The sequence below is a fragment of the Lonchura striata genome, chromosome 8, assembly GCF_046129695.1.
Source record: "Lonchura striata isolate bLonStr1 chromosome 8, bLonStr1.mat, whole genome shotgun sequence".
Taxonomy (NCBI): Eukaryota; Metazoa; Chordata; class Aves; order Passeriformes; family Estrildidae; genus Lonchura; species Lonchura striata.
This window is the reverse complement of record NC_134610.1, coordinates 19,701,489-19,714,422: the sequence shown is the minus strand read 5'-3', so window position 1 is coordinate 19,714,422 and position 12,934 is coordinate 19,701,489. Positions and strand designations below refer to the sequence as shown.

The following is a 12,934-nucleotide window of genomic DNA, read 5'->3' as shown; positions in this document are numbered from 1 at the left end:
CATCCCCAGCTTGTATTTCATTAACGTTAGTTTATTAAACTTGAGACAGGAATTCATAATATATAATTTACTGTCACTGTAACCAATTCCTGCCAAAAGATCACTATTTCTGTTATATTTTTAATATTCATTGTTCTAAAAATTCACTGTCCCAGGTTTTTCAGGTCTTTCAGGTCTATGATTTGAATTCTCAGAGCTGAAAGTCACATTTTTCCCTAGTCTATTTCCAGTTAATTACTCCCCATAATAGAAAAGACCAAATGAAAACAGTTACAGGGGACAAAAAAAAAGAACATGTGAAAGTTAGAACTTAGGGTGTGCAGTTTTGGCAGCATTTTGCAACTGTGTTTGAAAAACAAATATCATGCTATAAATCAGTTTTATTACATAAAAATGTTAATGTAACTTGATCCCAGCCCTTAAAAGGTCACCAAAGAGGCAAATAGGTCCCAATACAGCTGTAAATAGGGCCTACAAAATCAGCACATCAACAAGAGACAACATAGTTGGACTGTTCTTTCAAAAATACTAACAGCAGTTCAGTCTGTAAATAGATACAATCTATTAAATAGGTAAATAGTTGTGATCTAAAATTGTACCTCAGATTCCTCAGCAGATTTACTCACCCACACCCAAGGCACAGACACGTCTCCCTCCTTAAGCTTAGGTTTCTTTAATTTCCTTGCCTTGGAAGTTAGGGGTTCCTGTAATGACTTCCTGCACCAGTACCCTGGGCTTTAAACAGGGTATCCTTTATCCTGGTGTCCGCTGGAAGCGAAGTCCAAGAAACTCTGCTGCACCCCACAGCTGCCAGTCTCTGCTGGCCAGATCAGAAAATAATACAAGTCCTTAAAAAAAAAACCAAAAGGACACTTGCCAATATTTTAGTTTTTGAATGTGGGTCTTTGCCGTGTCCTCAAGTTCCTCAGCCCAGCTGCCGAAAGCAGGCAGGCCTTGGAAAAAGCACAGGGCTCCGAGGAAGATGTGAGGCTATCCCGGAGGCAAGTTCCCTCTCGGGAGCCGAGGGCCAAGCAGAGCTGGCTTCACCTCCCTACACCGTACAAACGCGGGGTGTAAGGTGGGTGCAGCAGTCACCTCCTCGAGGAGTCTCTTCCAGGCAAGGCAAAGGATGAATTCCTGGAAGGAGAAGGAGGCCCGACCTCCTCATGCAGCTCCCAGGGCCGCCCGGGGCTCTGGGCCGCGGCAGCGGGCCGGCCTGGCGGGGCGAAGGTTCTGGCGCGGCGCGGCAGCGCACGGAGCCGGGCCGAGCGCCGCGGCCCGGCCCGGCCCACCGGCCGCAGCAGCAGCACGGAGGCGGAGGGGCCATTTCAGCCTCTTACCGGGTACGGCCGCCCCGCAGGCAAACGAGATGTCCAGGAATCGGCTGCGGAGGAGGGTCCGCCCCCGGGACTGGGGGGTGGCTGGCTTCTGCCCTCCCTCCGCGAGTGACGGGCCGGACGCGGCCCGCCGGCAGCTGGCGGGGCGGGGCTGGGCACAGCGCCCGCCGCCCGAACCCTCCTGCGGCCGCCGCCTTTGAGCGGGGCGGGACAAGGGGCCCCGATTGCCCGGGAAGCAGAGCCGTCGGTGAGCGTCTCTTCTCCTTCGGCAGACGTCCCGTGTCCACAGAGGCGGCGAAGAGCGCCGGCGATGGACCGCGATGGGCCGGACGCCGCTGGGCAGGAGGCAGCGGTGGAGCGTGGCCGCTGCCGGAGCCGCCGGGCCGTGGCGCAGGAGCAGCTGGCGCAGTGAGTCCGGCGGCGGGCCCCGGGAGTGCGGCCCGCGGGTTCGGGTTAAAAACGGCCCGGGCGGGTTCCGGCTGCGCGGCCCGCCGAAAGGGGCGGCTCTTGGGCGCTAACCCGTGTTCCGTGCCCGGGCCTCCATCACTCACTGCTTTTGAGCAAGGGTTTCAGATCATCCTCGCCTCGTGGTCAGAGACACCGTTCCCCCACCCTCCATAATTCTGTTCTCCAGCTTCAGAAACGTCTCTTGCTGTCAAGGGTTGTGTTTCTCCTAACACATCCAACAAGACTGGCTTAATTCTGGCACCGAGAACAACTGGCTTGGCTCACTATTCTGCTTCTCCCTACCTAGAAGCCGTCACACATCCAGCAGGCATGTCTTGCACAGTGCTGTGGCACTGCTTAGAAGACTGCTTGCTGGAAAAGGCCGAGATTGTACAGGGAGTGGGATAACAATGAAACAGGCAAATCAAATTCAGTCTGACATTTGAGTCCATACATTGTTCATGTTCACTTTCACTGGTATAGATTTCCCTAGCACCCTCAGACTAGAACTGAGCTTTGGCCATAGAATTCGGAGCTAGCTTATTGAAACTTTTTCTGGTTTTGATCTCTGATATTTTACTTCAAAGTATCAGGTAAGCTACCCAAAAATGTGCATAATCTGTATCTGTTCATTATTACTTTATGCTGTTCCTAGTTGATTTAATAACTTCCCTTTTCTGATTCAGAATAAAGGAGCACAAGGATCAAGCAGATCTGGCTAAGCTGGAAAAGAGAAGGGAAGGGGAACAAATACAGAGATCAAGCCAATTGTATCAAATGGAAATTCAGAGAGATAAAGAAAAGGAACAGGAGAAAAAAATTGAATTCCAGAGACAGCATCATGTAAGTAGCAGGAACGCAGACAGTTCAAAATGCATATTTCACCTTGGCTGTGATGTTTGGCCTTGGCCCACAAATAAACAGGACTGTGGGTAACAGGGTCTTTGCTGACAGCTTTAGTGGCCTGGGATCAAATGCTTACCCTACCAAATGCAGGCCATCTGTTTTCTCTGTGCTTTTGAGAAAGACCTCTTGAAAGTTTTAATGTGGCACCTGAACTTGGGCTGATCTACAATGGAAAAGGCTGCTAGAGTCAGCAAAGAGATTGTCCTTGACTTGAGAACTGGATTTAGGTTCCATGTACTTGCTCTGTTTTAAGTTCATTTTAATTTGTTAGGGAGAGGGAATAGCCTGAACATGACGATATCTTATAAACTTGGTGATGACCAAGTTTATTTACCACACGTACTGTTTCCCTGCCACTAGCTGCTTGAGCAGGGAAACTGAAGTAGAGGTACTGTGATGATTCATTACCATGTGAGGGAGTAAAAGGAGAGAATTCCCACTAAAACCCTACTTGTTTTTTTTCCTTCCATACTCTTCATGGCAAGTACACAAATGTTCCCCCATTTCCCCCCAGCGTTGTATGTGCAACAAGTGCCATTTCTGAGTCATTACAAAATGCCTTATGCTCTACATGTTGATGGTTCTACAGACGTAGTGTTTGAGCCCTTCAGAGTCTGCACCATATGAATGATACACAGGATAGTAATAGTACAGTTGGAGCCACTGGGAAGCTAGAGGAGAGAATATAGAGATGCTGTAAGCCTGGAGTTGCAACCACGTAATAATTTTACTTTGTGATTTGTGATAAGTAGATAATAAAAATTTACGTTTATCTCTGCGTTTCTATTTTCTGTAGCTTCTCCACTGATGTAAAGAACTCCCTGTTACAGGCTAGGCCTGAAGTATTTCCTAGAATTTGTTTTTAGTTTGTGTTTCCAAAATCTACTTCTACATGAAAATAAACTTAGTTTTCCATTTAAACAGGAACACATAGCTGAACAGAAAATATTTAAAGCTGAAGACAAACAAAAAGAAGACAAAGATGATGATCGGATTAAGGCTTATATTAAAGGAAAAGAAATGATGGCTGATCTGACAAGAGAAAAAAATTTGGAGACTAACAGGTGGGTCCAGGGATAATTTGCAGTGTTAAGATTCAGGCTTGTAGTTTCGTTTTGTGACAAATACTATTCTCAGTTGTTACATCAGCAAGATCAGAACTTTGATGCAAGCAAGTCTTCTGTAATTAAAACTTGAAGTAGAAAGTGCAGAAAAAATGCCTACCAGTTCCAGTAGTAATTGGTGCTGTTGGGGTGGAGGTAGGATGGCTGGTGTTATTAGAAGCAAAAGGTACCAATTGCCTCTGGTGATGTGAGCTGTTCTGGGATGTTACAGTAGCTCATGTTCTCCTGCAGGATGATAGAGAAGCATAAAGACAAAGCTTTTGAACAATTAACTGCACAGATGAATGAGAAATTTAAGATTGAAGATGATCGTCTTGCTAGAGGAGCTGCAGAGGTAGAAGTTGAGTACCAAATGCAAAACAAAGAGAAAGAAATGAAAAAAAAGGCTGCTCTTGAATCTATTGAAGAAAACAGAGTCACTGTGGTAAGAAAAGACACACATGCAGGTTCTCACCAGTTGCCTTTCATTTATCATCTAGAGCTTTAGAACTAAATCCATAAGAAAGGTGCAAGCAGTATATGTGGTGATCTTCTCTTCAAAAAAATTAGACTGGGAAGGCTCTGTAATTGTTCATAATTTGTGCAAACTCTGCACTGCTTACTCCAGGAGCCTGGCCCAGACCACAGCCGGTGACTCTGGTGCCATCAGCAGCAGGCTTCAGCAAGTCTGCTGATGCCTTTCCTGGAGTCCCCTCTCCCTTTCTCCCTTCTGTGTTGGGTGCACCTCTGCCAGGGCTGCTGAAACCCTGGGCTTGGACACTGGCCAGCCACAGCGACCGAGCTCATTGGGGCACTGATTCAGGGCTGCTTCTGCAGAGAGATCCAACTTCCAGCTTAGCAGGCCAGCTCCTTGGCTAACTTTTGTGTGCTTTGTAAACTACAGATGAATTTGAAAGAGGAAAAGAAGAGAGAGAAAAAAGAAGAGGACGAGAAGGATCGTAAGCAGTGGATGACAGAAAACGATGTCTACTTGGAAATGGAAAAAGCCAAGAAACAAAGACAGCGTGATGCAAACATGGAAGTACAGAAATTTCAGCTGCAGCAAATGGTAAATAGAAGAATTGTATACTGTCAACCCCTTCAGAAAGAGACACACCTCTAGACCCATAGTACTAGTCCTCTTAGGCAGAAGAGGGGAAAGAGAGAGGTTGCTGTGGGTGTCATGTACATATTTGGTTTGGTTTGGATTTTACCTGTGTCCACTACAGCTGCTGATGTTGGAGAGGTGACTGACTGTTATCTGTGGGCCACAGGAGGTTTGTTTGTGCAGTGAGAAGGTTACTGCTGAAAACTTGACGATGCACGATACACCAAAATTTTATGGGCCTCCTCTTAGAGAGTAGAACAGAAGCCTCTTCCAGGTGGACTTGGCCCATGTGAGTCAGGCAGGATTTCTGTGAGGGCTGGTAATAAGAGGTCAATAATGACAGATCACATCCTGTCCTGTGCAATTAAGACATTTTTTCAACCATGCACTGCTGTCCTCTTGTATCTTCTGGGCAGGTCACCAGAGAGCAGCAGCTAATGCTGATGTTCACTCAGCTATTTAATGTACCCTTTCTGGGGAAATAAGGCAGGGGACAGAAGTGGAGAGGGATGAAAAGTGCCATGTGTCAGCTAAGGATGCCATAGACCTGTAAGCTTTTACCCTCTCTCAGCTTTACAGGATGGTGATGTTGAGAACCAAATACTAAGTTTTGTTATTCCCTTTTCTTCATCAGGCTGAAAAGCAGGCAAGAAAAGAGCAGGAAAAGCAAGCAGAATTGGACTACAGTGCTCAGAGAGAGGCTGCTTTTCATCAGGATCGAGCATTTTGGAGATAAAGACAGTGAGTAACTGAATCAGTGCCATTACTGGTTGTAACTTCTATTCTCTCCAAACATTCAAGGAAGGAACAAGATGTGGGCTTCCTAATTAGGACAACTGCAAGAATGGTGGAGTGGATAATCTGCAATATTAAAAACAGTAAAAACTGGGGGACGGGTGGATAAAGATGGTTGATGCAATGCCTTCCTGCCTTGTACATGAGCCCCCAGCTTGCTCAGGACCAAGAAAACACTTGGCATTTTGCCATGACTTTTGGAGCCTGCTTTGGCCCTCAAAGCTCTGCCTGAGGGCAGGGCCAAGAACTCTCCTCAGGGCCAGCACAGACTGCTACTGTCTTGGTCAGTCCTGCTGTGGTCTGGGCTGCTTGGATAGGAGAACATGGCTGGGTGGAGCTGACTGAATCTTTATCTATGTCAATTAGCATGGCCCATTAATCTGTAGTGTGAACCAAAGTACAGTAAGTAGAAACAATGAAGACTAGTTTCAAAACCTCACTTCTGACCTAATGTAAGAGACTACCATTGCTGCACTATCAACTAAAAGTCAGAGTTCTCTCCAATTATCTTGGAGTAGTTACTTTTGAAAATTACATATTACAAAAAGAGACATGGCAATTAACTTGTGAAATTGTCCCTCAGTCCCTTTTTTCCTTAGGTCACTAATGGAAAATTTATTTCCCTTCTCTCTGAGCCAGTGCTCATTTTATTACATCCAGCTTTTTTTCAGCAAGCAGAAAGAATGGAAACTTTTATAAAAGCCTTTTGATGGCAGAAGCTGGAACCTTAAGAAGTACTGACTACAGCAGGAGTGGTGCTGAAACCTGCAGAGCTCGATAATGCTCCAAATGCATCCCTAAGTGCAAATTTGCACATGCTCACTACTATGCAATTGGTGAGTTAAGTGGGTTTTTAGTCTACTTCCACAGCAGCAAGAAACAAGATGGATTGCAGCCTCATTTCCTACTCAACTTCCAAAAATGTCTTTTTCTGCAGATTACGTATGTCTGCATTTGAAGTCTACAGCCTTCTTCCATCAGGCTTCTACTCCTTTTTCTTTGAACATCTACAGAAAACCATCAAACTCCAGTACCATAAAACAACTCTTTATTTCAGTACATCTAGAATAAAGTGGGAATTTAGTGTAATTTTAAAGCATGTTGGCTAAATATAGATTTAGTTACCCAAATTCAGCATGAAAAAAATCCAGCAGCAGTCATGACTGCCTCTGACATGCACATGCTTTGCATATTTGTTTTAAATAAATAATTCTAGTTAGTAATTTTCTGTAAAACCTCTGTAAAGCATAGTATGATGACATTAGATCAGAATGGCCAGAGGTGGTGGAATGTTGCTGGTTAAAAGGTATCCTGTGTAAGGCAGGAGGCTGGTTCAACTGCTCACCAGAGTCCTTTTCAGCTGCCATTTAAAGATAGGGAGATTAAAATACAGGGAGATGAACTGCAGCTGATAGGAAAGGAAATTGTTGACCTGGAAGCATCTACTCATTTGAGAGGTACCTCTCATTTAATGCCTAGGGCCACTCTTGCGTTACTTAATAGCTGGAGTCATCATTCCCAAACTTATTTAGATATGTACATGGTGCTTAGGGACACAGATTAGCTAGTGTTGGACTTCAGTACTGGGTTAACAGCTGAACTTGACCTTAAAGGTCTCCTCCAATCTAAATTATTCTATAAAGTTTTAATTAATAGCTAGCAAATCAGAAAATGCTTTGAGAAATAATTTGACTAGTAAACTAATTATTGGTTTTGCTCAAAAATGCATCCTCTCAGATATTCTTCTGCTTCAGGACATTGCAGCAGGTGAGAATCATAATAGGTATTAGCCTTATTTGAAGACCAAGACCTTAGACATGCAAGGCAGCTCTCAGAGGGACTGATATGGAGACCTTAAATCCAACTGCATTTTTTCCACACTTGTGATCCAATTCTGGAAACAGAACAGCAGTTTTAGTTTGAACATGTGGGCCTCCAGTGTGTAACATGGTACTCTCCCAGCAGTATTGCAACTCACACCTGTGTGGTGGTACACGTGTAAGAGAGTACTGTTCTCATGGATCTAATACAACTCCTACCTAGGAAATGGAAGAGAACAGCTCTTTAAAATGCCTTATATCCTAAGGGAATTTGAATTAAATAACTGTGCAGCTCTTTACTGTTAGGTAGTGTCCCAGGCTGGAGTTACTAGATCTGTGCAAGTTCTTCTAGCATGAGTCTTTGCTACCAGTTAGCTCTGAGGAAGTTTGAAGAGGATACATACCTGGAAACAAATGGCCCATGAACAGAAGAGTTGGCACCATGGGACTGTTAAGGGTGAACATTTTCACATCCCAATACAGACTGCTCTGTACTTCTGAAAAAGAAAAAAATATTTTCAAAGCTTCCTTGTAATGTTAGGTCAACTCTGTTTCAACAGCTAAATTCTTTCAAATGTCTGTTAACTTAGGCCTTCCCATTATCTCTTGAATGGAAGAGTGCTGTAACTAGTCTGTAATCTTCCTCCTTGTTCTGGCAGTGCATCCTTGTTTCTGATACTGATCTTCCTTCCTGTTCTGGCAGTGTATTTTTGAGAGACAGAACATTTACTACCTCTAAATAGCATGCAAAAATCCCCATAATCAGTGAAGGGTAAGATGGTAGAGGGAGGTGAGAGATTAGAGACCATATGAGATGTTTTCTTTGGAATTATCTTAATTTCTTTGTTTAGAATAAGTTGTGGTATAGGCTTTGTTAAGCTTGTAATGTGTGAAGTCATTGCCTTCATACTACTGCACTCCCACCACTTAAACAAAAATTTTTGTTTTAGTATATCATGCTATTACTAGATATTTAAGTGAATACATGAATGATTCAAATCTGGCCTCTGATCTGGTAAACAAGTCTCTAGTAAGCAGTCTAAAAGCAGAGCTGTTTGTAGCTTGCTGACACTATTTTGTATAAACCAGCATGCCACTTTGTTCTTCTGTGGACTGCCTCAGCTCCAATACATTATCCAGAGAAATGAACAGTTCTGTTGGGTTCTGAAGGGCTCAAACATCAGAAGTGCAGGTCCAGGAAAATTCAACATTGCATCTCTGTTAACATAGTAATTGCACACCCCACCCCACCCCCCTGCCCCCAGTGAGTACCATCTGGTCTGACTCCTTTTCTGAATAAAAGGAAAGTAAGTAAAGACTAGAAAGAAAAAACAACACGTACTGAAAATAAGCATGTATTACTGAGCAGACCAAGAAAAATACAACAACTGGCACAGTGAACAAGGGCAAAGTTTTGGGACTATCTTTGGTAAAGCTTTTAAGTATTTCTGCATTAGTTAAGCTACAATCTATCAGTGCATATACAATTAATAGAAGCTACTAATTATACACTTAAACTGTTTCTTTTTTTTCTTTAGAAATATATTTTACCACTAGAAAAGCATCTACAAAGGAGTGAGAAGGAGCCACTCTCTTTCCAAGTTCCGTGTGCCTGCAACACCAATCAGTGCCCAACAGCAGAAGCTAACTGTGGACCAAGTTACAAGACACATGCTATTGCTAGAACCTGCCTATAACTCAAGCTCAAGAAACAAGTGCCATAGCTTGCAACTGTACTGTAACTACTTTTATTATGGAACAAAGCAGTACATTCTTTTCAGAAAGTCAAGAGGTAACAACCAAAGGTAAACTATCAATTCATCTGTACTGTACTCCTTGAATATTGCTGGGCCTCCGGGCTTAACTCAAACCTTCTGATTGGGTACATCTGTCTCAATAAAATCCATGTTAACCATACCTTTCATTTGTGAAAGTTTTCTACTTTTATTTTGGAGAATGCAACAGAAGATAGAAATAGAATCTTGAGAAGTTGTGACATTGGCCGAGTCTTTTAATCCTTTATGGGAAATGTCTGCAGCAAGATTGTATCTAGCACTCCAGCTACTCTGACTACAGGAGATTGGAAATCACTTTCCTGTTGTCTCCTAAGCACTCTGCTGCCAACCAGCCAGGCTGTGATACTGCTGTAGGTGAAGGTGTTAGTTCTAAACTGACTCTGTGTTCATTCCATTTACATTCACATTGAACAGACAGTTCTTCTGTAACTAGTGAAAACTGTTCTGCTTAACATTCAGACACACACACAAACACTAGTATTTTTCAAGTAAAAGACCATAGTTGGCAACAAACAGTTTGCAGTTGGACATTAGATCAGCTTCATTTCATAGCTGCGTTTTTATATGTTATAATATAGACATATTAGACTGTCATTTGCCATTCAGTCACAGAAATCCTTAATTGCACCTACTATTTGACACTATCATCTAATGTAACATGGAATAAAAATCTAACTTCACATCTTCAGTAAAAACTTAATTGATCTTGGCTTAACTGAGGAGGTAATAGCATGAGATCAAATCACTCTGCCCTGTAAATCTGTACTCAAAGTATCAGCACATCAGAAGGCTGGAGGCAGGCCAAGCACATTCACCCTGAGATGAGCTCACTTGATCAGAGCATGGTGCTAATAACGCCGAGCTCATGGGTTTGATCTTGTATGGCTGACTCACCTAAGAGCTGACCTGATGATTCTTGTCAGAGAGTCCTCTTGACCTGAGGACCCTTCCAGCTTGGAATATTCTGTGAATTTACAAGCACAGGTTGCACAATATGACTTGGAAATGATTATTTCTCTAAATGCAGAAGATGCTAATACTGCAAGAAGCACATGTGGCAGAGGTGGAATACACTAACAAATAAGCAAAAAAAGCATTTCTTTCTAATACACAACTTGTACATTTCATATCAAGAATTCATGCTCCCGGCTTACAACTAAATAATCTTCCCTGTTACGAACTACAAATTACAAAATGTCCAAAAGACTATGATTAATTACAAAATACTCTGCTAAATTCTATATGCACAATACTGCTGGCACAATAAACAATTATTTTAGCTGAAGGAACACAGTTATCAGCTCTTATCATTGTTCAGAATTTAATATGCCTAAATTCTTTCCAGTCCTTTCAACCACTTTCCAATAGCAGCTATGGCTAAAGCAACATAGAGACTGCTTTTTATAATGGGGATATGTAGCCATGTCTAACTTCCTGCCAAAAATAGCAAGTCTCCTTAAGTGCTTTACATATTGCAAAATTTAAATTCAAAATCAGGGTGCTGCATTAAATCAGCTTATTTAGTCCCTTTAATGCTTCAGAACTTCTATGAGTAAAAATACAAATTTCAAACCAATCATATGCATATTTAGCAGTTCGAGATTTCTCCTATGATCTTATGCATGTTAACTGTGCTATTAGTTTTATTTGAACAATGACTGTATGATTAAGGAAAGATACTAATTTAGTATTTTTACAAAATATACCTGTACCTTTATGTAGTTTTACTATCTACACTCATCACTTTTAAAATATTTTATTACTGCTACTCCTTTTGTGAAATTGCACACTAATACTAGAAAACTTATTTTCATGTGATAATTAAAAACAAACAAACAAACAAACAGGTGAACATTACTTTTGGCCTTTACAAAGTTTTGTTGAAACAGTGTTCTTAACGACATGAATTGTTCAAGGGTGAGAAGTATGAGTAAAACTAGAAGTACATAAGCATCAAAATGGAAAGCTAATGTTTTCTGTTAGGCAACTGCAGAACTGTAGTAAATTCAAATTTTGCAAAATGCAGTTCACAGACTTTTTGATACCCATTTTCTTTAATAATTTATACTGCATTATGAAAATTACTACTTTCAGCAAAGGGAAGGTACATAACAGTTCTTTACATTTCCATTACATCGACTCTAGAAGTGTAGCCAACCTTGCCCCCCTCCCCGCAAAAAAAAACCCCTTCAAAACACCAAAACAAAATTAATAACCCCCTAAAAAAACACTTTAATGGCTGCTGCTTTTATAAAAGTATAGTATGCATATCTTTAGGTTTTCTATTTTAAGGAAAGTCCTAAAAGCAGGAATATACATTTTTGCTTATCAGAAAAACAATGAGTCTACCATGCCCTCAGAGGTGTTTCCAAAAATACTTTATTTGCTTCAATAAATCAACAGTTCCAGAAAAGGCAGCTAAAGGACTGCTTCTTTTGTTTACATTAAACTAAAATCCATTTACCAGGCTGACACTATTACAAATCAGACATTATTGGGGATCACTGCAAATTCTTCAATGCATCTGACAAAGAACATTGCAAGAAAAGCCTGTAGCCTGGGATTTCAAGTACAAAATGCAAAGTTTCAGGCTAAAATTCTAACAACAAAATAGAACAAAGCATTAAAATGTAACCATTGCCTTTTTCTTTCTTAAAAACAACCAACTGAAACACTATGGTCGTGTTAAAGAATTAGCAGACAGCAACACGTTTTTTACAGGTAATAGTGTCTACATAACTGTGCATTCTATCTATCCACCCTCAGCAACAATTTCTGCTTCTGAGTTGATGGCAGTACCCAGAGAATCCAGCATAAACTAAGTGTCTTTCTAATAAAGTTTGGAAAGCCACTGTCAATTATAAATTCATAATTCCAGGTATCTATGTTACATGGTATTAGTAAAATCTCAGCATCTATTGTGGATACAAAAGAGAAAGCGTGTCTAACCTTTGGAAGTTATTTCAAGCCTGTATGAACACTTAAACATACACTTACAAATTTAGTCCAGTAATCTCTGCCCTCACTTTACATTGTGTATTGGTGTTCACTAATTCCCTGGAATAAAATTCGTTCTGGGGTATCAGCAGAAAAAGCTGCACTCTACTACTTTTTTCCCCACATTGACAATAAAAGATCATGAGCATTGTTTTTACTGCCTCCGGAATACTTCTATTCTTCCAAACCAGTCCTTTGAGCCAAAAGCCACCTGACACAGATGTCAAAGATGGCACTGAGCTATACTGTGACTACAGCACAAGGTGGCTACTGTGAGGCCAGGAACAGGAAAGCTCTGTCACTGAGGGACTAAACACATTCAGGACTGCAAAAGCAAGTCAGTGCCTCCTGCCAAGGCAGCAAGAACTGACTAGTGCTTGGGGACATCTAGCTGTCCCTGGGATTGGGCTTTAGTCCCACCAAGTTCTTGATCAACATTCTCAAGTTCCACTTTGATAAAGAAAAGCACAAATCTAGCAAACCTTCCCTTGTATAATACTGCAGTTGTGTTCCTGTTTCAACAAAGTAATCAGCACTAAACCAATTTACCACCAAATACAACACAAACAACTGTATCCCACCACCTGCAATTTAGTCTAGCCAGCTTTAAAAAAAAACCCAAGTA

General features: G+C 41.8%; 1 protein-coding gene across 1 annotated transcript; it reads left to right on the top strand.

The window, feature by feature from the left end:
- Positions 1-1,453: 1,453 nt before the first annotated feature.
- LOC110472777 (cilia- and flagella- associated protein 210) lies at positions 1,454-9,433 on the top strand. Its single transcript, XM_077785033.1, has 7 exons — positions 1,454-1,745; positions 2,471-2,627; positions 3,615-3,754; positions 4,046-4,238; positions 4,698-4,862; positions 5,536-5,642; positions 9,055-9,433. The coding sequence occupies exons 1-6, from the start codon at positions 1,648-1,650 to the stop codon at positions 5,635-5,637; spliced, it is 855 nt and encodes a 284-aa protein (XP_077641159.1). The 5' UTR covers positions 1,454-1,647; the 3' UTR covers positions 5,638-5,642; positions 9,055-9,433.
- Positions 9,434-12,934: the final 3,501 nt, after the last annotated feature.